Raw genomic sequence first — 21895 nt, forward strand, 5'->3', positions numbered from 1 at the left:
ATTACTCAATATAGTATGTTAACTGTATCAATTTTAGTTACATTTTGTTGGTGTGAATTTAGCCCCACTTAAATTCCTGTGTGCCTGGAAAATACAACTATTCCTTTTAAAGCTACTCTGAATTTGTAACACAGTTTAATAATTGATTGTCATCCCACCCTACTTAAAGGTATAGAATTTAATGATACCCTTTTTTCTTTTGATAAATGGAACTTATTAACAATGGAAAGCATTTTCCTTTCTAAACTGTATGCTTTTATTCAGTTACCTACATATTATACACTAGTAAGCAAAGCAAGCAACATTACTCTTTTTTAAATAACATCTTTAATTAAAGTTTTTGCAAAGGTAAAATATTAAACTTAAAATAGGTCTTAGTACATCAAAATACTAAGTTCTCTAATTGTATTCCAAGATGGTCTTTAAAACATAATATCCTGTATATCACAGAAGAGCAACCTTGATCTGCAATTGTACAGAATGAATTTTACAAACATAATAAATATATTTACGCCCTTACACATAACAGTATGTACAACAGCAGTTGACAATAGTAGCTCAGAACAGCAAAAGGATTAGCCCCTCCCCCAAAATTGTAGCCCTGACACATACTGGACTGATTTAAGGAACCTTGACTAAAATAGTAATTACTAATTACATGTAGTTCTTCCCTTAAGGGAAGAAAAACTTTCTCTTGTTCCTCAAAATAACAAAAATAGTTAAGTTCGGTGTTTAAAGTTCTTCCTTAAATCATAAAAAATGACAGAAGATAGACTAAGGCAAGCTTAAAAAGGGAATTATAAACTTGAGAATAATTTCCATAGCATAATAGATTAAAATGCAAAACTATTTAACATAAACTCATAAGAAAACTATTTAAAGCAACTATGTTTTAACCAATGAATTCAAAATCTGAAATAGCTGACTCAGACAGATAGATGGGAAACAGACATGAAATAAAATGAAAATGTACAAAGATGGATCAATAAAATATTCCATTGCACAAAAGCTCAAAAAAGTTCAAGATGAAATAATCTGAAAATATAGGAATTTTCTCAAGTGGAAGAAAATACTAAGTTATAAAGGGAACTCCCAAGAGGAAATTATGTCTACATTCCTGTACAAGGCATATTTACCTTTTGAAAAGAATGGTGACATTATTGCTATAAGATAACCAAAAATTACTCTTAGAGGGAGTCAACCCTTTTTATTCCTCCATAAAAGCCAGAGAAAAAAAAAACCAAATCCTTGATTTTCATGTAGCAAACGAAAATCTTTATACAAAAGCTATTATATTTTTATGTTCTTGCTGTCTAAAACCAAAATCTATTAGAATACGGTTTTCAAGAACACATTTTAATCACTATACACATCGCTCAGATCCCAATGTATTCCTAAGAACAACATCAAGGTGGCTTTGATTTTAAGAGAGGCAACAATATAAATGTGATATGATGGCATTTAATTAACAAAAAGAAATGTTAAATGTGAACATTTAAAAAAATATAAAAGCCCAATATAAAGATCCCCCTCATATGACAGACATTTTACTCTAGAAACTAATTGCACATTACAGTTGTTTTAGCCAAACGTGGCTCTCCACAGAAATTAAATGTGCTCTCAGGCAATTCAAATGGTTTGATTATCCAAATGACCACCAAAAAAGAGTACATATACTGAAAGGCACATTTCCACACTTTACCTAGTAATTTTGTGTAAATTTTCCTTAGCACTGTTAACATTAATCATTTTTTTCTGTAATAAAAGGTGTCATCATCATCTGTGCAAATCTAAACAAATCCTCTTCTGAAACCTTTACTTATTTTCATAATACCAAGTCTGAACTACTTTCCCTCTTTAAATTAACATGTTATTTTCATTTTAAAATTCTGAAAGTGGGAATCCTTGCCTTTTCAAAGGAATGACATTTTATGGAGCCTAATGAAATGATCTGTTAAATACAGTGTAAAAGCATGATTAAGAATTCAAGTACAGTAAAAGAGAAGCAAGTGGCATTCTTATAGCAAGCCACCATAATAAAACTAAAACATTCTAGTTGATTAAAAAGGAACACGATGCAGTAATATATAAGAGCACAATTTGGTATGCAGTGTTGTTTGGACCGGCTTTCAGAATTATCACAGGTAAAAGAAAAGCACTTGCCAAGTATGCTATAACTAATATGCAATACACAGGTGCAAATACAAATGGTTATTTCCTGCTTCAAAACAACCCCAGTGAGTCACTCTGAAAGCAGTGGTTGTTCACGTTTGAAAACATTATAAAAACAAGCCAGTATACAATTCTACTATGAATACAAATGTTTGTCTACATAGAGGGCCCAAAACACAAGCTGAATATCATATAATAATCCAAGGTTCAGTAGCAGAACTACGATATAGCCAAAGGGTTTCAATCAACATTGCAGCACTGCTCAACTTTTATAGGTAGTTCAGGTCGTTGACTTCATTGGGTAAAATATAAACCTACTAACAACTATACTGAAGGACAACTGAACAACAGTTCTTCTGTGATTTCAGCCCTCCCTTCTCTTCTCCCAGTCTCATTAACAAGAACAAAATAAACCTGTGTGTGCTTTGAGAGTAGTGGGGTAAAATAAACCTCCCCTCCAAAAAACTAAATTAATATAGTAAAAATTAAAACCGTATTACCAGTTAATGACATCTAAATAAAACCTAACTATGGCATGCTAGAAACCATCATTTACACCAAAGTTCAGAACATAAGTTAAAGGGATCAAGATGGTTTATGGGGTGGGAAATAGGCAGGCGCACACACGCACACGCACGCGCACACACACAAATTGATTTGCCTTTTTGAGTTTAAAGATTTGTGTTAAAAAAAAAAACATAATAGCTCACAGTTTCTCTTTGCAATGTGAAGTGTTTCTATGTTACTTCTGGAAACACATATAAAGGAAGACAAAAATGGAAGACTTAAAGAAAAAAATCAATACACAAGTAACTTTAACACATATGGATTTTGCCAAGAGAGACCATGAAAAGAATTAGTTACAAGAAAATATAGGTGAAGACAAGTGACCCTACAGTTCTCCCAGGCACCTAGTTCACACGGAACACAGCACACCATATTGTTCTTTAGAGCCCCTTACAGAATACAGAGCTATGCATTCTTAATATACATATTAAATTTCTATTATTCTTAATATACAAGTCAAATTTCTATGCTTTCTTCTCGATGTGCAAACTGGAGCCCATGTATACATCATCAATGGCCTGGAAGGGCCACCAAATAAAGGAGAGGTAAATATGTACTTAGTGGCCCATCCCCCTCCGACCCCAAAATTTCCCCCTCAAATTACAAAGTTGCAATTAAAAGGTTTTTTTTTTTTTTCAATTAGAATGGTTTTTAAATTCTTTACTAGTAAACACAAGAAACTTTTAGTTACTAAATTGTTTAAGAAAAATCCAGGTCCTTCCTCCCCACCTGCTAAATGAATGCTTCAATCAATACAGAGTATTATCTGAATGTTTGTTTAGCTTAAAGCTTAAAGATTAAACACATATATAAGCATATACTTCAGTCCAACAGGAAAATAATCTATTTATGTGTATGCAATTTCAGCTAAATGGTACCTCTGTGAACTAAAACAGTTTCCTGAGGAGCCACTCTGGGGTTTCTTTTTAATGTATGGGACTAAAATATATATATATGATTTTTCTGTAAGGAAACAGAGAAGTGTCATTTTAATTCTGCTCAACTCAATAAGACCCAAGTCTTTAAATTACATTTCATGAGAACCTAATTAAAACAAATATCCATTCCTGGGTCAAATTTTGTCTCTAAACTGTGATCACTGATTACTTCCTTTAACTCTTAAACAGATGTTTCATAAAGCAGGGAAGGAAGAGGTATATATTACTGAGGGAGAATAGCTAGTAAAAATATTTAAGACCTATTATGAGAGTTCTAAATTGTTTCCTTATACAAGTGAATTAAAATTCAACACCATAATTCTTACTCTTTTGTAAAAAGCTCACACGCAATTTTTACCAAATATAACCACATACAATAAGCAGTTTCAGGTCAATCTATCAAAAGGGAATTTTCTTCAGTTCGTTCCAACAAATATCTTCTGATTTCTGAACCCAAGTTGGAGGAAGGAATATAGACAAAGCTTTACATGCTAATTACTGGTGGCAGGTACCTGTATTTAAAATCGACAATTATGGTTTTCCAAAACCCCAGACTCCCCCACCCCAACAACCCCAGGTGCTACAGTTCCATGGCTTGCCAGTTAGAAGTAGTGTCTATGTTGTCAAGGTCTCTTTGTTCCAGTAGCTTTGATTCTACTGCACTTTTCTGACATGCAGAAGTTAAGTTTTGGTTGGTGTATGTCCGAAGTTTCAAACTGTCCACTTAAAATTTTTTTAAGTTTCTTTTGTTTATTTATAAAAGAAAAAAACCAACTCTTCACCATTCTGCATCTCCAATGGCTTTGGAAAATATATAATCTCTTCCATTAAGATTCATAATGCCATCCTTGAGATGAAATTTCCATTTGTTTTTACTTCTGTGTATCTAAAGAAACAAACAAAAAAAGAACATAAGAGATGCAATTGAAAGAGGAAAAAAAAAACCTATTCACACCAAAAAAAAACTTTGTCTCGTACATTATCGCATTTACAAATTGTTTTTAATTGACAGATAACTGACAGGTAACATTAGTTTCAGCTGCACAACGTAAGGATTCAGTATTATTATAAAATGATAAGTCTAGTTAACTCCCATCACTATATATGGTTACAAATTTGTTTTCTTGTGATGAAAACTTTTAAGATCTACTCTTTTAGCAACTTTCAAATATATAATATGGCATTAACTATAATCAACATGTTGTACTTCACACCCCTAAGACTTATTTATTTTATAACTTCAAGTCTGTACTTCTGATCCCCTTCACGCATTTGCCCCAATCTCTACCCTCTGGCCTCTGGCGATGACCATTTTCTAGCTATGAGTTCAGTTGTTTTTTGGTTTATTTTTGCTTGGTTGATGTAGAATCCAATTAAGTGTCTTTGGTATGTGCCTTTCTCAGACTTACAGCATAATGCTCTCAAGGTCCATACAGGTTGTCATAAATGACAAGGTTGCTTTTTTTTTTATGGATGTATGCAATAATATACAGTATATCATGTGCATATAAAAATACACCACATTTTTTTATCCACCCATCCACTGATGGGACACTTAGGTTGCTTCCATGTCTTGGCTGCTGTAAATAATGCTGCAATGAACATGAGAGGACCTAAACCTTTCAGTTAGTGTTTTCATCTCCTCTGAATAACTACCCAGGTCTAAAAACACACTATATAGATAAGATGTTAAACCTAACATCTTAAGATGGATGATTTGAATGTCCAACAGACATACCACACTTAAGTCCAAAACCAATCACTCTCTTCTCCCAAACCTGCTCCATCTTCAGCCTTCCCCATCTGAGTTCATCGCATCTCCATTCTTCCTTCTGGGTCCTCATCAAAAAATCTTTGAATTATTCTTGATTCTTCTTTTTTGTTTCTACCACATAGCCAGGAAGAGAAAATCCTACTGACTCTTCCTTCAAAACAAATCTAAGGTCCAGATGCTTCTCACCACTTCGAATGCTATCCCCCAAGCCTAAATCACCACTGTCTCTCACTTGGTAAAAGGCAAAAAGATTTATATGGTCTGAAGAGAAACCAGAGTATACCATTGTCTCTCACTTGGATTACAAGATCCTTCTGTTAGTCTCCTTGTTTCAACCTGCTTCCTCTACACAATCTACTCTCAATAAAGAAAGCAAAATAAACTTTTTAGAACTAAAATGTAAATGATAACTACATATATCTATTTGAAACTTTCCAGTAACTTCCCAATTCACACATAAGAACTCATATCCTTGCAAAGTTCCACACTACCTGCCCGCACTTACCTCCGGCTTAATTTATTACTATATTCCCTCTCCTCCAATCCCAGTCCAACCATTCTGGCCTCCGTTGCCACCACTCACACACAAGAGGCAGGTTCCCTTACCAAATAATGACAGAGCTAACTCTGTTCAAGAGGTTTTTGTTTTTTAAGTTATTTATTTGGCAAGAGGGAGCATGAGAAGGGGATGGGGGGGAGGGGAAGGGAGAGAGAGAGGAAGGGGGAGGGAGAGGGAGACAGAGAGACAGAGAGAGAGAGACAGAGAGAGAGAGAGAGACAGAGAGAGAGAGACAGAGAGAGAGAGAGAGACAGAGAGAGAATCTCAAACGTGTTCTACGCTCCATCGGGTTCGATCCCATGAACCTTGAAATCATGACCTGAGCCAGAATCAAGAGTCAGAAGCTTAATCAACTGAGTCACCCAGGCGCCCCAACTCTCTTCAAGTCTAGTTCAAATGTCATTTTCTCAAAAGATCTAATAAGGCTAGCCTTTTAAAAACTGTAACCTGTCCCTTTCCTACCAACTATCAGCTTCTAACATACCATAATAATTTATAAGTTTTAGCATGTCTCCCTTGACTAAACTTCCTAATGGCAGAAACTGTTTTATTTTGTTCACTAGTGTATCTCCTAGCACAGTCCCCTGGTACATCATAGACACTCATTTGTTGAATGAAACCTCTGTCTCCTCTTTTCTTTACTACTCCTATAGAGAAGGTAGTAACTATCCAAAAATGGATATACAAATTTATTTCCAGCATGAACTGAGTGACTGCAGTCTGAAACACAATGGGATTATATAAACAAGAAAGTGATGAGTGACCTAGAAAACGAAACTGCCCAGACAAGTAAAGAAACAGACTGCATTCCGCTGTTAAGACAACATGCAAAAAGGAAATGTGAAAAGTTTCAGTATCAAATAATAGTCCATATACTCAGCACTTCCAACATATTAAAGTAAAATTACCAATAAAGCTGAAGTCTCAACACCTAATGCCATCAGTCTTTATCTGTTCATAATAAAAGATAACTCTGCCTCATGATTTTGATTTGACTGGCAATATAAACTTCATTATTCTTTCTATAATAATGTAACTTATTCTAAAATCAACTCATTGAAATTCTAAAGTTTAGGCTTGAAAAATAAAATCTTAAAATACAAGTTGCTCAAACTATATCCAATCCTATTTTAACCAATTCATAGAACACTAGCATTCTGTATTACTGACTAAAACATCAAGCCCAGACTTCCAGAATTCACTTGGTTCTAAAAATCAGATCCCTGTAAATTTACAATTGTTTATCATTCAACATACTACCTAAAGCTGTTCTGAGTTTCTGTTTAAAACATTAAAATGTCTTTAGGAGCAAAACAATTTGAACATTTTAAATATTATATGTATATTTATAACAAAGGAGAATACAACCATTCTTATAATGTGAAAATACTAAGAAGTATATTCTTCTATCTAGCTAAAATAAAGGTCTCCCTTGCCTGATAAATCTGATCTCTTGTCATCATGAAATTGTGTTCTGAGGGAGCTTGGATGGCTCCATCAGTTAAGCATATGACTCTTGATTTCAGCTCAAGTCATGATCTCATGGTTCATGACTTAAAGCCCCATGTCAGGCTCTGCGCTGACAGCACAGTACATGCTTGGGATTGTCTCTCTCTCTCTCTGCTCCTACCCTGCCTGCATGCCTGAAGCGCATGCTCTCTTTCTCAAAAATAAATAAACCTTAAAAAATTGTGTTCTGGATAATTTAGTTGTAGGAGGTTCCTTTCAGATTTCCTGACAATAAAGGTTTATTGGTATCTATTTTAACCTTAATACTCTTTATCTACATAAAAATAACAAGAAATTACATTTATTATAATGTCCTTGGTATAAGTTTTTAAGAATGCTCATCCAAAAATCACACAGTACAAGAGTGGATGTTCTAATAATTTTTATCAATGGCCTCACTGACTTTATTCTGTAATCTCTCTGGTAAGTAACTGGCTTGACTTTACCTTTTAATTACAAAATGTTAAGATTCCTTGTTTTGACATTTCTCTATAGTTCTGTTTGCAATAAACATGGCTACTTATATGCAATAAGCATGGCTATTTAGAAGATTCATTTCTATAGAAGCAATACAAATTTAAGATTTTCATCATCTGTAAAGGAAATGCAGATGCACAAATTTTGTATGATCGTGATTATATCTCCAGTGTCTGGCACATATAGACAATTAATAAGTATTTATTTAATGAATGAGTAGTGCTTACAAACAAAAACCTAATTGCTTCTTTTAGACTTTTCATCACTTTGTAAAGACCATTGCTGAAATTAAATTATAAATGCAATATAATTTGTAGATTTATTATAAATTTAATGGTTATAATAAGCAAACAATTTTATTCCAAATTAAATGTAACAAAATCTCAGCAATAATGTCTATAACTATAACAAAGATATTTGGATGGCAGAATCCTTTTGAAGAATTGGGACAACAAAGATTCAATAACTAATTCTCACAGACCTAGTTTAAAAATACCTAATGCTACCAAAATAAAGCAAAGCTAAATAACTGTAAAATGATTTTTAGTAAAAACACATCTATTTGTTAATCAGTCCTGTTTATTGCTCTAGTTCTATCCTTAGTTTAAAAAAAAAAAAGGGACAGAATTCAATTAAAGCCTTTCAGTTCTGAGGTAGTTGAAGCTAAAGGGGAAATGAGGTTATTCCACTAGGTTACTAATGTTAAAGGACAACCCTAAAGTGTCTCTGTCTACTTTGTTCGAAAGTTGGAAGACCGGGTAAACTGAAAAATGCCTACCTCTCCTCATGATTTCATTACAACATTTTTCAAATGTAAAGCTACGTAAATAATTTCTCATTTTATTAAAATAATCAACTATAACAATGTTTTCATTCACCCTGTTTACACTGAATATGAGAGGCATCAATTAGCCGCCCAAATGTTTGAACAAGATAGAGCAGGTATTTAGGGAAGAAATCATAACAGAAAACATGTTAGTAATCTGATAAAACCCTTACCTTATCATACTGGCATACAACAACATTTTCTGTATCAAAGAGTTCCTGTCCTTCCTCATCACTCACATCATCTTCACTGTTGAGGGGCTCCTACAAATAAAGAAGATTTATTTACACTTCATGTGTTACTAGGCCCTTCTAATACACAATGACTTTGATGTTCTTTGAGAATGAAGGCTCAGATAGAAGCATACACACACACAAACACCAAAAACATATTGTTAAATCAGCTGCGTTAAGACTTTGCCAGGGTTACTGAAATTAGAGCAAGAAATTAAGAATTAAAATTAAAAGTAGTTAAGCTATATAAAGTCTGAAAAGAGGTTTTATTTCCTTCCATCTTTCAGAATAGCACAAGATTATTCTCTTCAATAACTGTTTAAAATGCCTAGAAAGGGACCTAAGAAAATATCAAGGTTTAAAGAGATAATGGCACTATGTACCACCAGAAGTAGCAGAGTAAAAGGGAAAAACGATGGTGAAATTGGAGGAAAAAAGCACTATAAAACAGGCTAGGAGTCTGGCTTGTCTATACAACATTGAGGACTAAGACTGTTTATGATACTAGCATGTCCACCATTATGATGCTAATGGTGGAGGCTTGTAGTATAATTACCTAAGGCATTCAGATGAAAAGGGTACCTGTGGAAGGGTGGGAGGAGACCTCAGTACCCAACAGAATAAAAGACCAACATCTAACTAGAGCATAAAATGACCAAAGATGTTAAATGTGACCCCAGTTATTTGAGAAGATAAAATATATAACCCAGATTTTTTAACAGAGAAAGAGAAGACAGACAAAATAAAAGTGGAAAGGAAAATAATCAAGATGGTATTAAGTCCCGGCCTATAACTAGGTCTATACATCTCACATACATCTGCATGTTTATATATTCTTTTATTTAAAATAGATATCACCAATGTAAATGTAAAAACAATTTATTGAGATAAAATTCGTGTAAAATTCACCATTTTAACCATTTCAAAGTGTACAACCAGGCATACTTAATACATTCATAATGTGTGCAATTATCACCACTAATTCCAGAATAATTTCATCACCTTTACCAGTACGCAGTCCTTCCCCATTCCCACCTCTTCCCAGCCCCTCACTTATTGCTTTCTGTCACTATACATTTACCTCTCTGGATACTTCATAAAAATGGAAACATGTAATATACACATATAACCTGTGGTGCAGCCTCTTTATGTGTGAAGTTCATCCGTGTTGTAGCATAAACCAGTACTTTTCTCCTTTTCATGGCAAAATAATATTTCATTATATGGATAAACCACATTTTAACTTGTTCATCAATCAACTGATAGACATCTGGGTTATTTACATTCTTTGGATTTTGTAAACAGTTCTGAACATTCACATACAAGGTTTTGTTTTGTTTTCAATTCTGCTATATATATACTTAAGAGAATTGCTGGGTCATATATTTTTAAGCTTAACATTTTGAGGAACCACCAAACTATTTCCCACAGCAGCTACGGTATTTTGAATCCCCACCAGTAATGCACAAGAATTCCAATTCCTCCACACCCCTACCAGTATCTTTTTTTTTTTTTTTTTTTTTTTTGAGAGAGTGCACATGAGCAGGGGAAGAGCTGAAAGATGGGGAGAGAGAGAATCCCAAGCAGACTCCACACTCAGTGCAGAGCCCGATGCATGGCTCGATCTCACAACTGTATTATGATCTGAGACAAAATTAAGAGTCGAACGCTTAACCAACTGAGCCACCCAGGCTCAGTGATTACAGCCATGCCAGTAAACATGAAGTGGTATCTCTTTGTAGTTTTGATATATGCAATGCTCAATGTTGAGCATTTTTTCACATGCTTATTAGCTATCTGTATATCCTCCTTGGAGAAATGTCTATTCTAAGTCCTTTGCTCATTTTGGAATAGAGTTGTTTGTTGTTGAATATTAAAAGCTCTCTATTCTGGATATTAAGCTCTTATCAGATACGTGATTTGCAAATATTTTCTATTTTGTAGGCTGTCTTTTTACTTTTTGGATATAGTCCTTAGAAACACATATGATTTTAATCTATTAAGTCCATGTGTGTTTTTTTTTTAAATTCCTTGTGCGTTTGGTGTCCTCTCTAAGAAACTATTAACAAACCCAGTGTTGTGAAGCTTCTATCCTGTTTTCTTCTAAGAGTTTTATACTTTTACCTCAGACATTTAGGTCGCTGACCTATTATTAGCTAATCTTGTATATGGTGTGAGGTAGGGGTCCAACCTTACTGTTCTGCACGTGGATGGATATTTGGTTGCTATGTTTGTTGAATAAGACCACTCTTTCCTACCAAATAGTCTTGGCGTATGTAAAAATTCTGTAACATGACAGCATACATAGCAGTATTACACATAAGAAAAAGACACACTTAAAACTTAGGGATCCAAAAAATGTGAAAGTAAAAGAATGAATAGCGCTCTACCAGGCAAATTCTAACTGAAAAAGCTGATATGGCTCTATTAATATCACACAAAACACAGTGTATGGGTAAAAAAATTAACTAGAGATAAAGCAGGAAACTATATAGTCATAAATGGTTCAATCACTGGAAAACACAAATTTAAGCTTATATACATCCATTTTTAGGCTCATTATAAAAAAGCATAATGACAACAAATCCACCATCATAATAGATCCGAACATATCTCACTCAATAATCGATGATGTGAACACACAAAAAATATCAGTAAGGTAGATATATCTTACTGTAGATATATCAGTAATGTAGAATATCCAAAGAAAACGATTAACAATCTAATGATATATACAAAAGACAACCAAATAACTGCAGAAAACAGTCTTTTCAAACATACAGAAGCATATGCAAACAGTGACCACATAAAGCAAGTCCCAATTAAAAGAATGCATACATCACATAGATCATATTCTCTACAAATAAAAGTTAAGTCAGAACAAAAATTAATGAAATAGAAAAAATACACTAGTGAGAATAAAGCTAAAAGCTGATTATTAAAAAACATTAATAAAATCAATACGCCTCTGGCAAAACTGAAAGAGCAAGAAGGTACAAATAATAACAGAAATGAGATTATTAATAAAAAGCAAATGACTACATACGATTCTGGCACCAAAAAGATTGTCATTAACTTTATGCTAATTAAACATTTAAATATATAATTCTAGGAAAATATAACTTATTCAAAGTCTCAAAAAAACAGATACTTGAACAGAGTAAAGACATTACTAGAATCAGATATTTTTAACAGCATACTTTAACAAATATTCACAAGAATAACAAGAATTAAGTATAATCTTTAAAAAAAAAAAAAAAGGTCCAAGGAAGATGGAACACTTGCCAGAATCCCTTTTATAAGGCTATCCTAAAACCTAAAAGCCTAGTAGTACGAAGAGTATGAGAACAGATGAGAACAGAAAATCACAGTATCATTCATGAATATACACATGAAAATCCTGAACAAAGTGAATTCAGCAATTCATAAAAAGGGCAATACAGAACGATTAAGTTGTGCTATCCCAAGAATACAAAGTTGGTTTACATGTAGAAAACCAATTAGTGCAATTAGTTATAAATAACAGATGAAGGGTAAGAAACTGTATGATGATCTAATAGTTGCAGAAAAAGTGTTTAACAAAATTCAATATTCACTTATTTAAAAAACAAAGTAAAGCTCTTAGTTAACTTGAACTTCCTTAACCAGAAAAAAAAATATCCATAAAAAACCTAGAGTAAACATTATACTAAATAGTGAATCACAGAAAGGGTTCTTTTAAAGATTAGGAACAAAATAAGGGAAGAGCATCTGGGTGACTCAGTGGGTTGAGCATCTCTTGATTTGGCTCTTTACTTCAGCTCAGGACATGATCCCAGGGTCCTGAGATTGAATACTGCATGGGAGTGTGACGCAGAGTGTGGAGCCTGCTTGGGATTCTCCCTCTCCCTCTCCACCTCCCCTGCTCGCATGCACGTGCTCTTTCAACTTAAATAAACTTAAAAAAAAAAAAAAAAAGGGTACCTGCTTTTTATAATCAATACTGTTCTGAAAGGTTTAGTCAATGAGGTAAGAAAAGCTGCCATTTTTAATATCTGTTGACTGAGAACACATGAAGAATCAAAGATGATAAATATCATCAGTAATCAAGAAAATGCAAATTAAAACCAAAAGGTAATACCACTTTCTAACTATCATACTAGCAAAAATTAAGAAGCCTGACAATATCAAGTATCAGTGAAAACAGTATCATTGGGCATTTTATTATAAAGTTGAAGATGTGTATGCCTTAGAACCCAGTAAGTCAATGGTTAGGTGTAACACTTAAAGTCATACATGTGTCCTCAGAAGACACACTCCAAAATATTTTATAATAGTAAACAAGTAGAAACAATCCATCACATCAGAAATGGATTAATAGGCTATGGTATATTTAATAGTGAAAATAATTACAAGTATATGCAACAACTTAGATGAACCTCAGAAAAACCACCTTGAGGGGAAAAAAAGTCAACCTGCAGAATAATACAGATGTATTATAACATATGTTATAAATGGGCATTCAAAACTAAACAATATGCTCTTTAGAAACATAAATACAGATGATAAAATGTAAAGGCAAGTTAATGATAAATACAAAATTCATGGTTACTCTGATGACAGAAGGAAGAGAGAAGTAAATAGGGATTGGGAAAGGGCACTCAGAGGATTTTAATAAAACTGGATTATTTTTACCTAGATATGGACAAGGATGTTTTTATCTTAAAGTATTTTTTAAAAAATATTAGATAATTTAAAGAACTTTGTACTAATATAAGCAAAATTACATCTTAGGCTGCAGAAACCAATTAACAACGAAAACTGTGGTTAAGACAAATATCACCCTGAACACAAGTAACTAAGCAAGAACACTAAGGAAAACAAAAATATATGCTTCTAGAAATATATAAACGAAGGGAGAATAAGAAAAAATACTTTGTTTAACTAATGACGGACACTAAGAGTAGGCAAGGTGATGTAAGGAACTGGTATGGAATATAGACCAAAAGGAAATTATGAAGACATGTATCACATTCAGCTTTTTCCTCAATCTTCCTCTCTTCCCAAATGTCGCTATACCTTTCTAATTACTGAAGCAAAAATTAACTGTATTTATTTGTTCTACTAATGTCATATGTTAAACCACATCATGAATGCATAAGCCAGAAAATTAGAATTACTTGCAATGTCTCCACCCCCTTTATAAATAGAACTCCATTTGATATACATTATTTTTATTACCAGCTATATGAAACAATACTTCATGAAGATAAATACAACCAGAATAATCTAAAACCCTTATTACGTTAGAAAATCTAACTTTATATTAAAATCCTATATTGTATAATAACCTTAACAGCCTCTCAAAAAATAGAATACAACTCATCAGTTTGGCACCAGGTAAAAGAAATGGTTGAATAGTTTCTCGTTTCAAGGCTTTTATTACAAACTTACTTCTTCTACCTGCCCATCCTCAGCTCCATCTTTCTCTTTGTCTTCCTCCTCGTCATCATCATAGTCTTCTTCTTCATCTTCATCTTCTTCAGATGACGTATCCCCAGTTCCATCAACCTGTAACACCAACGGAGCTTGTGGCTGAGCAGGCTGGGCTTGTGGTTGCTGCTGGCCTGTCGCAGTTATCTGTGCCTGTGCCGGTGTCGCTGCAGGCACTGTTGTAGGTATAACTTGAGTCTTATTTCCTGTAAATAAGATTTGCTGTGGCTGAATGATGACACCTGTCTGTGGTGAAATCCCTCCAGGCAGAGGGGCCAGTACCTAAGGGAAAAGAAATTCTTATGAGAAACTAGTCAGAAGACCAAGTAACTCTGTTTTATTATGTGTTATACAGAAATAGGCCTAAAAGCTAAAGAATCACCAAAAATGACCATATCTCACACGGTTAAAACTATCAAAGCATAAAAGGACTGTTTAACTAGTTAGTATACTGATCCACTTCCATTTTACCATTCAAATTTCTGAAGGAAAAAAGATTTTCTGAAACTGTTTCATTTATTGAGCACTTGCTATGTACATGGTAGATTCTAGACTAAGAGTTACATATAAGATTAGTTTATTTACTTGATATATGGGGAGGTATAGTAACTTACCAACCTTTCAGTCACTAAAAGGCAAAATTTTAATCTAGACTTTCTGACTCTGCCCTAATTATTACGTTACACTGCCTCCCTGTGGAGAACACTGCACTGAAAATGTGAAGTCTTAGGTCCTAGTTTTTGTCTAAGATCCCAGATAGAGATGTAGGAGAGGCATGACACTTAACCTCTCTTGGCTTTTGTCACTTCACTGTTATACCAGGACCAATGGTTTTCAACCCTGGCTGCAAATTACAACCACTTGGTATCTTAAAAATACTGGTACTTATGCCCAGCTCCTATTACTCTGATTTAACTGGTCTGAGATGAAATCTAATCGTTTAAAGCTCTCAGCTTATTCTAATCATGCAACCAACCAGATCAGACAATTTCTCAAGTTCCTTTCAGCTTCTGCCTCTGGAATTCTAAGGTAAACCACAAATCAAAAAGAACATATCAACAAATATTAACTATACCTTTTATAATAAACATATAAGTAAAATAAAATTATACTTCTTAATAAATAAAAAGCAGAGACTGCCTAGTGATAAATAAAGACAATGAATGACAATTACTTGCCTTTAGGTTCAAGGAATGCAAAATAAGACAATATTTCTCTTAAGAAGTTTACAGACGAATGGTGCATAGGCAAAGCAATAAAACAACTCAAGAAGATAGAAGATGTAGGGTGCCTGGGTGGCTCGGTTGAGCATCCAACTCTTGATTTTGGAGTTAGAGCCCTGTGTCAGGCTCCATGGTGACAGTGCAGAGCCTGCTTGGGATTCTCTCTCTCCCCCCTTCTCTCTGCCTCTCCCCTGCTTGTGTACTCTAAGTAAATAAACTTAAAAAAAAAAAAAAGATAAAAGGTGTAATAGAAGTACGATATGGTGTTATGAAAACACAGGACAGAGTATTACATTCAGCTTGAGCGACAAGGTATGGTCAGAGACGCCTTCCTAGTTGGTTAATACTTGAGTTCATTTGTGCTTGTAAGGTTAGCTAGGCTTTTCCATTTGGTCGGTCGGTGGGTTGATTGGTTGGTTGGTTGGGGGGGGTGGGGAGTGGAGGGCGTTGCTAGAAGGAAGGCCAAAGGACATTCTAAGTGGAATAATAATATCAAGTGAAACCCAATAGCAGGAGAAAATCTGGAAAGCTATAAATCAACTGAATTAATACTTCTGTGATCTTACTTCTATCATTACACTATTATACACACATTATGTATTTATGTGTCTCTTTTTTAAAGTACCTAAGTTCTTCAAGAAAATAACCATTTCTCTTTCCTCTTTGTCTTCATAGTGTAAGAGTTTAATGCCTGGCACACAAGTAGATATAAATATTTAATTCTGATCTAAACAGCAGCTGAAACAGACAACGACTATTATGGCAAGAAATAAACCTGAAAAGAACAAAAAAACAAGATTCAAAAAAACCCCAAAGATCCTGTGAACCATGCTGAGGAGTTTAGATTTTGCAACAGGCAGTGAGAAATTATTAAAAGAGTTTAAGATTTTTAGAAAAATAACTATAAATACAGAGTAATAGATTAGGAAGCCACACAACTAGAGTCAAGGAAATCAATTAGAAGGGTAGTATTATAGTATTATAATGTGTATACTTATGTGTGTATATGTATGTATATAGTGTGTATATATATGTATATATAAACACATGTTCACATTTTATACATAGTATTTAGTGCATATATATGGTATTGAGAGATAACAGTATTTTAAATGAGAAATTAAAAAAGCATGAATTAAGGAATTGTCAAGAGAATCTGAGAAAAGAAAAATAGTTTCAAACATATTAAGGAACTGCAAACATGTTAAAACTACAGTTGGGAAAAAAAGGAGCTATTAAGAATTGGTAGGGCTCTGATACCTTGCATATTAAAGGTAAAGGAAAGGAAGGATCCCATACTCCACACCCACTTCCAGAAAAAGCATAAGCTTCATGAAACTAGATTCATGTCTGCTCTGTTCATTCTTAAATCTCTAGCCCCTTGCAAAGACTCTGATACATACCTACACAGTAAATATTTGTTGAATAAATGCCAGATAACTTGGGAGGTATGGTAGCTGGATGGAGAGTGGTGCCACTGACCAAAAAGCACGGTCAGAGGGATGATGAAAGATAAGTAAGGATAATCACAACTTAAACATATTGAATGTAAGTTAAGCTGTGAGGTATACAGGAGGAATTTAGAATGGTAGGATGTATAGTACTGGAGAATCATCTAAGCATTCATAAAGATAAAGCCATGGGCAAAAGAAAGGGAACCACCCAGAGAATTCATACAGAAAAAGAAAAAGCACCCCCTGGTGATCATAACTTAGGACTCTATTACCTGCTGTATAACAGGAGCTTGTACTCCACCAGGCTGCATTTGTGGTATAACTTGTTGTTGTAGAACCACTGACTGCTGAGGCTGAAAGATATACTGGGCACCATTGGCTGCTCGGACTACTTGAAGAAGCTGGCCTAAAACAAAACATATGAATTACAAGTTACCATTTTAGCAGTGACCATCTCAAAATAAATGAATTCATGGTAAATGTCAAACCACTAAAATGTCCTAGTAATTCTTAAATAAGAAATCTAATAATTTTATTAAGGGTTATCACCCATACCCAATAAACTATAATCCTTACCTTCTTCACTTCCCTCCATGTTCAAATACATTGCTTAAAATGTTTTCTTTTCCTTACTTATCATCCTCATAAAACTCTTTTCGAATAAAGTTTTAACAATAGATTATGAGAGTTGATTAGAAGTTTAAATTATCTTTACTAACATGTTAGGAGTCATGGAAGATTAGATGTTTTCAGAGGCACTTAGTTTTTAAAGCTTTCAAGACATGAAAGTTTTAAGAGTTCATTAACATCTTGAGCCAAAGCACCAGGGTACTAGTTTCAAAATGCTTAAAAACAATCAAAGCTTGCTGAACCAATTATCAATGCCACATAATCCTAACTGTATGCCTGGCGTATACACACAGAAGTGAATCCCTCTCTTTGCTGTTTTAGATGACGCAGAATCTTTTATTAACTAAAAAACAACAATTACATGTTTAAAAATATGTAGCAAGTTCTTTACAAATTTAGAATTTTAACAAAATAGTAAGAAATTGTATAATTAAGATTACAGAAATAGTTAAAATCCATATAAATTCTTCCAACTTTAATATGCCAAAAATCCCAAGTAAATTTTGTCTATTCAAAGATGCTATTAAAACAGAGCATTACAGGATTTAGTTTGGTATCACAAATTTATTCAAACGAGTAAAGTTTAACTTATTTGGCAAGTTAAAGGTGTTTGACAAAAATCTATGTATTCCTATATAATCATACTTCATTCAATAAATAGGATTCTCACAGATCAAAAGCTCAAGTGCAATTCTCATCTGCTCTACTACATCCTCAGCAATAATTATCATTTAATGTACTACAGCACTCGATCTTATTTTAATAACCTAATAAGCTAAATCATAAAAGAAACACTGATTTTTTTTTTCAATGAGTCCAAAACAAAGACTAGATGGTACAATTTTCTACGTTATACATACAAATAATGGTTCTGTTATTCCTAATTACCTGAATTTGTTAGTATCTGTTGAACAGGAGTCACACCTGCAGGGAGTGCCAAGGTAGCAGCTGTAGCAGCAGCGCTCTGAAAAGAAAAAAAAACACAAAAGAAAAAAATCAAAACCACATATGGGCAAAATAGTACCTCAGTTTAACTCTCGCACATTTTAATAGTATTTGAAGTTTACTGTTTAGTGTATACTAAAATAAATCCCATTTTATAAAATGATCCAATAAAAACTACCTGGCCTAAATGCTTTGCTTAAGTACTTCAATGAAGTAGAATAATATGAAGCGCCTGGGTGGCTTAGTCAGTTAAGTGTCCGACTTTGGCTCAGGTCATGATCTCATGGTTTGTGGATTCGAGTCCCTCATCAGGCTCTTCACCGTCAGTGCAGGGCCTGCTTTAGATCCTCTGTCTCCCACTCTCTGCCCCTCTCCCGCTTGCATGGCACACTCTCTCAAAAATAAACATTAGAAAAAGAAAATGTGCTTCTTGTTGCCATTTAATTGGCCTAAGTAATTTCTACACCTAAAGCCTCAAATTCCCACTATGTCCCCAGAATACAACTATACCCCACCAGGTTTTCTTCATGAAATGCATTTCATTTATTTTAAAATAAATCTGGTCGCTACAGGCAAATGAAAGGTAATCTAAGTCTGAGGAATACATTAACAGCCATTTACTACTGAGAAATATTACTGAGAAATATGAAGGGCCTAGGGGCACCTGGGTGGCTCAGTCACTTAAGCGTGAGACTTTGGCTTTGGTCACGATCTCACAGCTTGTGGGTTAGACACCCACACTGGGCTCTGTGCTGACAGCAGGGAGCCTGCTTCACATTCTGTCTCCCTCTCTCTGCTCTTTCCCAATTCATTCTGAGAAACATTCTCTCTCTCTCTCTCTCTCTCTCTCTCTCAAAAATAAGCATTAAAAAACATTAAACGCGTATAGTTCATATTTTTAAAGATTAATAGGTCTCCCTCTACTGGCAAAGTGACAACTATAGTTTCTATACAGCATACATGACACAATAACCACCTGCACACCTCTGCACATTGAAGTTGCTACCAATAAATATTTGTGGAGTGACATACCATACAAACATAAACCACTTTTACTGATATCTACTGAAAGTTTATTCTTGTATTTAGTATGAGATAGCATTAGAATAATGCAAAACTGGTTTGGGGCGCCTGGGTGGCTTAGCCGGTTAAGCGTCCAACTTTCGCTTAGGTCATGATCTCGCGGTTCGTGGGTTCGAGCCCCGCGTCGGGCTCTGTGCTGACTGCCAGCTCAGAGCCTGGAGCCTGTTTCAGAGTCTGTGACTCCCTCTCTCTCTGACCCTCCCCTGCTCACGCTGTCTCTCTCTCCTAGAAATAAAATTTAAAAAATATATTTAAAAAAATGTTAAAAAAAAAAAAAAAAAGAGCGCGCCCCCGCGCGCCCCGGCGGCTGCGGAGCAGCGGCGCGGCTGTCTAGGAAACGGCAGTCTCGGCGGGTCGGGCTGGCTGCGGCTGCCGGGCAGGGGGCGGGTGCTGGGCAGCCACCGGGGGCCGAACGCAGCGCGCCGGCATTGTAGCGTTGATATATCCGCTTTTAATGTGGCTGTAATTGGCATGCTATCCCATACCAAAATGTCTTTTGAGCAGAAGAAATAGAGGTGAACTATAAAGTGAGAGCCAGTTTCCTCTCTACTCTACAATCTAGGAGAAAAAACTTTCACCCAAGGACAAATCAAGTAATTGTTGACTCAATCTTAAGAGGTTCAAGATTATGCTTTTCTATTTCTGCCCTTTATAAAATTAATTAGAAGTGATAGCCAAGTGTGCCAGTTTTTGTAACATAAGGAAATGCTTGAACACCAAACAAAGGAGAGAGAGAGAGAGAGAGAGAGAGAGAGAGACAGCGTGAGCAGGGGACTGTCAGAGAGGGAGTCACAGACTGAAACAGGCTCCAGGCTCCGAGCTGGAAGTCAGCACAGAGCCTGACGCGGGGCTCGAACCCACGAACCGCGAGATCATGACCTAAGGGAAAGTCGGAGCTTAACCAACTAAGCCACCCAGGCGCCCCAAAATTCCTCTTATTTTCAAGAATGTGTTATTAGATTGGTGGTTTTTATGACTATCATATAAAGTTTTTCTGCTGGGTGATTCTCCTATCTACTTTTTATGGCTACTTTGTTTACTGGCTGTTCTTTTTAAAATAAATTTTTTAATACTTATTTTTGAGACAGAAAGAGAGAGAGAATGAGTGGGAGATGGGCAGAGAAAGAGGAAGACACAGAATCTGAAGCAAGCTCCAGGCTCTGAGCTATCAGCACAAAGCCAAATGTGGGGCTCGAACTAACGAGCCTTGAGATCATAACCTGAGCTGAAGTCGGATGCTCAACTGACTGAGCCACCCAAGCACCCCATTTACTGGCTGTTCTTAAACTCTGCTGATATACATGTGCCCATATTCTTTCACTATGGGAGGCAGCAATGCTAAGTGGATACTTTCCTCTTTGACCTCATCTCCTGCCGCTGTCTGCTCAAACTGCACAGCTCTTCTATTTACTATTTAAGTCCCCACAGTTATGAGATTGCAGAGGGAAGCCAAAATTGTATTCAGATAAACAAATCACTTATGAAACTAGTTGTCCTTCATATATGCACACCTATCTAGCCTAGGGGCATTGTTAGCCAGTCTTTTCTGGATTGTTGAATACTCCTGTAAAACACTTAATGCAATACAAAGTAATTTTAGGGTTCAATTGCAAATTTTGAAAAGATGTAGATAGATGATGAAAATGTTGCTGAATTCAAATTACAAATGAAACTGATGACAGATGAAAGTTTGGCAGAGTTAGGCCACAGCAATTAAAAATAGAGAAATTACAAAGATGATGCTGTCAAAAAATCGAATATCAGGATTAAAAGAAGTTCTTGGAAAAAAAAAAAAAGAATAATGCAAAACTGGTTTGATAGAAGGTCCTGTTTTGTTTTGTAATATTTTTGAAGTGTATTTATTTTGAGAGAGAGAGCGTGCACACAAACAGAGGAAGGGGAGGGAGGTGAAGAGAGGGGAAGGGGGGGAGAGAGAGGGGGGGGAGGGAGGGAACAGTTGGGGGAGGAGGAGAGAAGAGAGGGAGACAGAGAATCCCAAGCAGGCTCTGCACTGTCATCACAGAGCCTGACAT

General features: G+C 35.1%; 1 protein-coding gene across 3 annotated transcripts in view; it reads right to left on the bottom strand.

Moving 5' to 3' along the window:
• Window positions 1-308: 308 nt before the first annotated feature.
• Window positions 309-21895, bottom strand: part of GTF2A1 (general transcription factor IIA subunit 1) — a 40163-nt gene continuing 18576 nt past the window's right edge. For all 3 annotated transcript variants that reach the window (XM_039257029.1, XM_039257030.1, XM_039257031.1), the window contains exons 5-9: window positions 18723-18798; window positions 17477-17610; window positions 14489-14809; window positions 8996-9085; window positions 309-4563 (exon numbers count right to left, since the gene is read on the bottom strand). In XM_039257029.1, coding sequence (XP_039112960.1) covers window positions 4456-4563; window positions 8996-9085; window positions 14489-14809; window positions 17477-17610; window positions 18723-18798 — 729 coding nt within the window. In that variant the 3' untranslated portion in view covers window positions 309-4455. The remainder of the gene's footprint in view (window positions 4564-8995; window positions 9086-14488; window positions 14810-17476; window positions 17611-18722; window positions 18799-21895) is intronic.

Source organism: Hyaena hyaena, unplaced genomic scaffold, assembly GCF_003009895.1.
Source record: "Hyaena hyaena isolate Hyena2069 unplaced genomic scaffold, ASM300989v1 scaffold_597, whole genome shotgun sequence".
Taxonomy (NCBI): domain Eukaryota; kingdom Metazoa; phylum Chordata; class Mammalia; order Carnivora; family Hyaenidae; genus Hyaena; species Hyaena hyaena.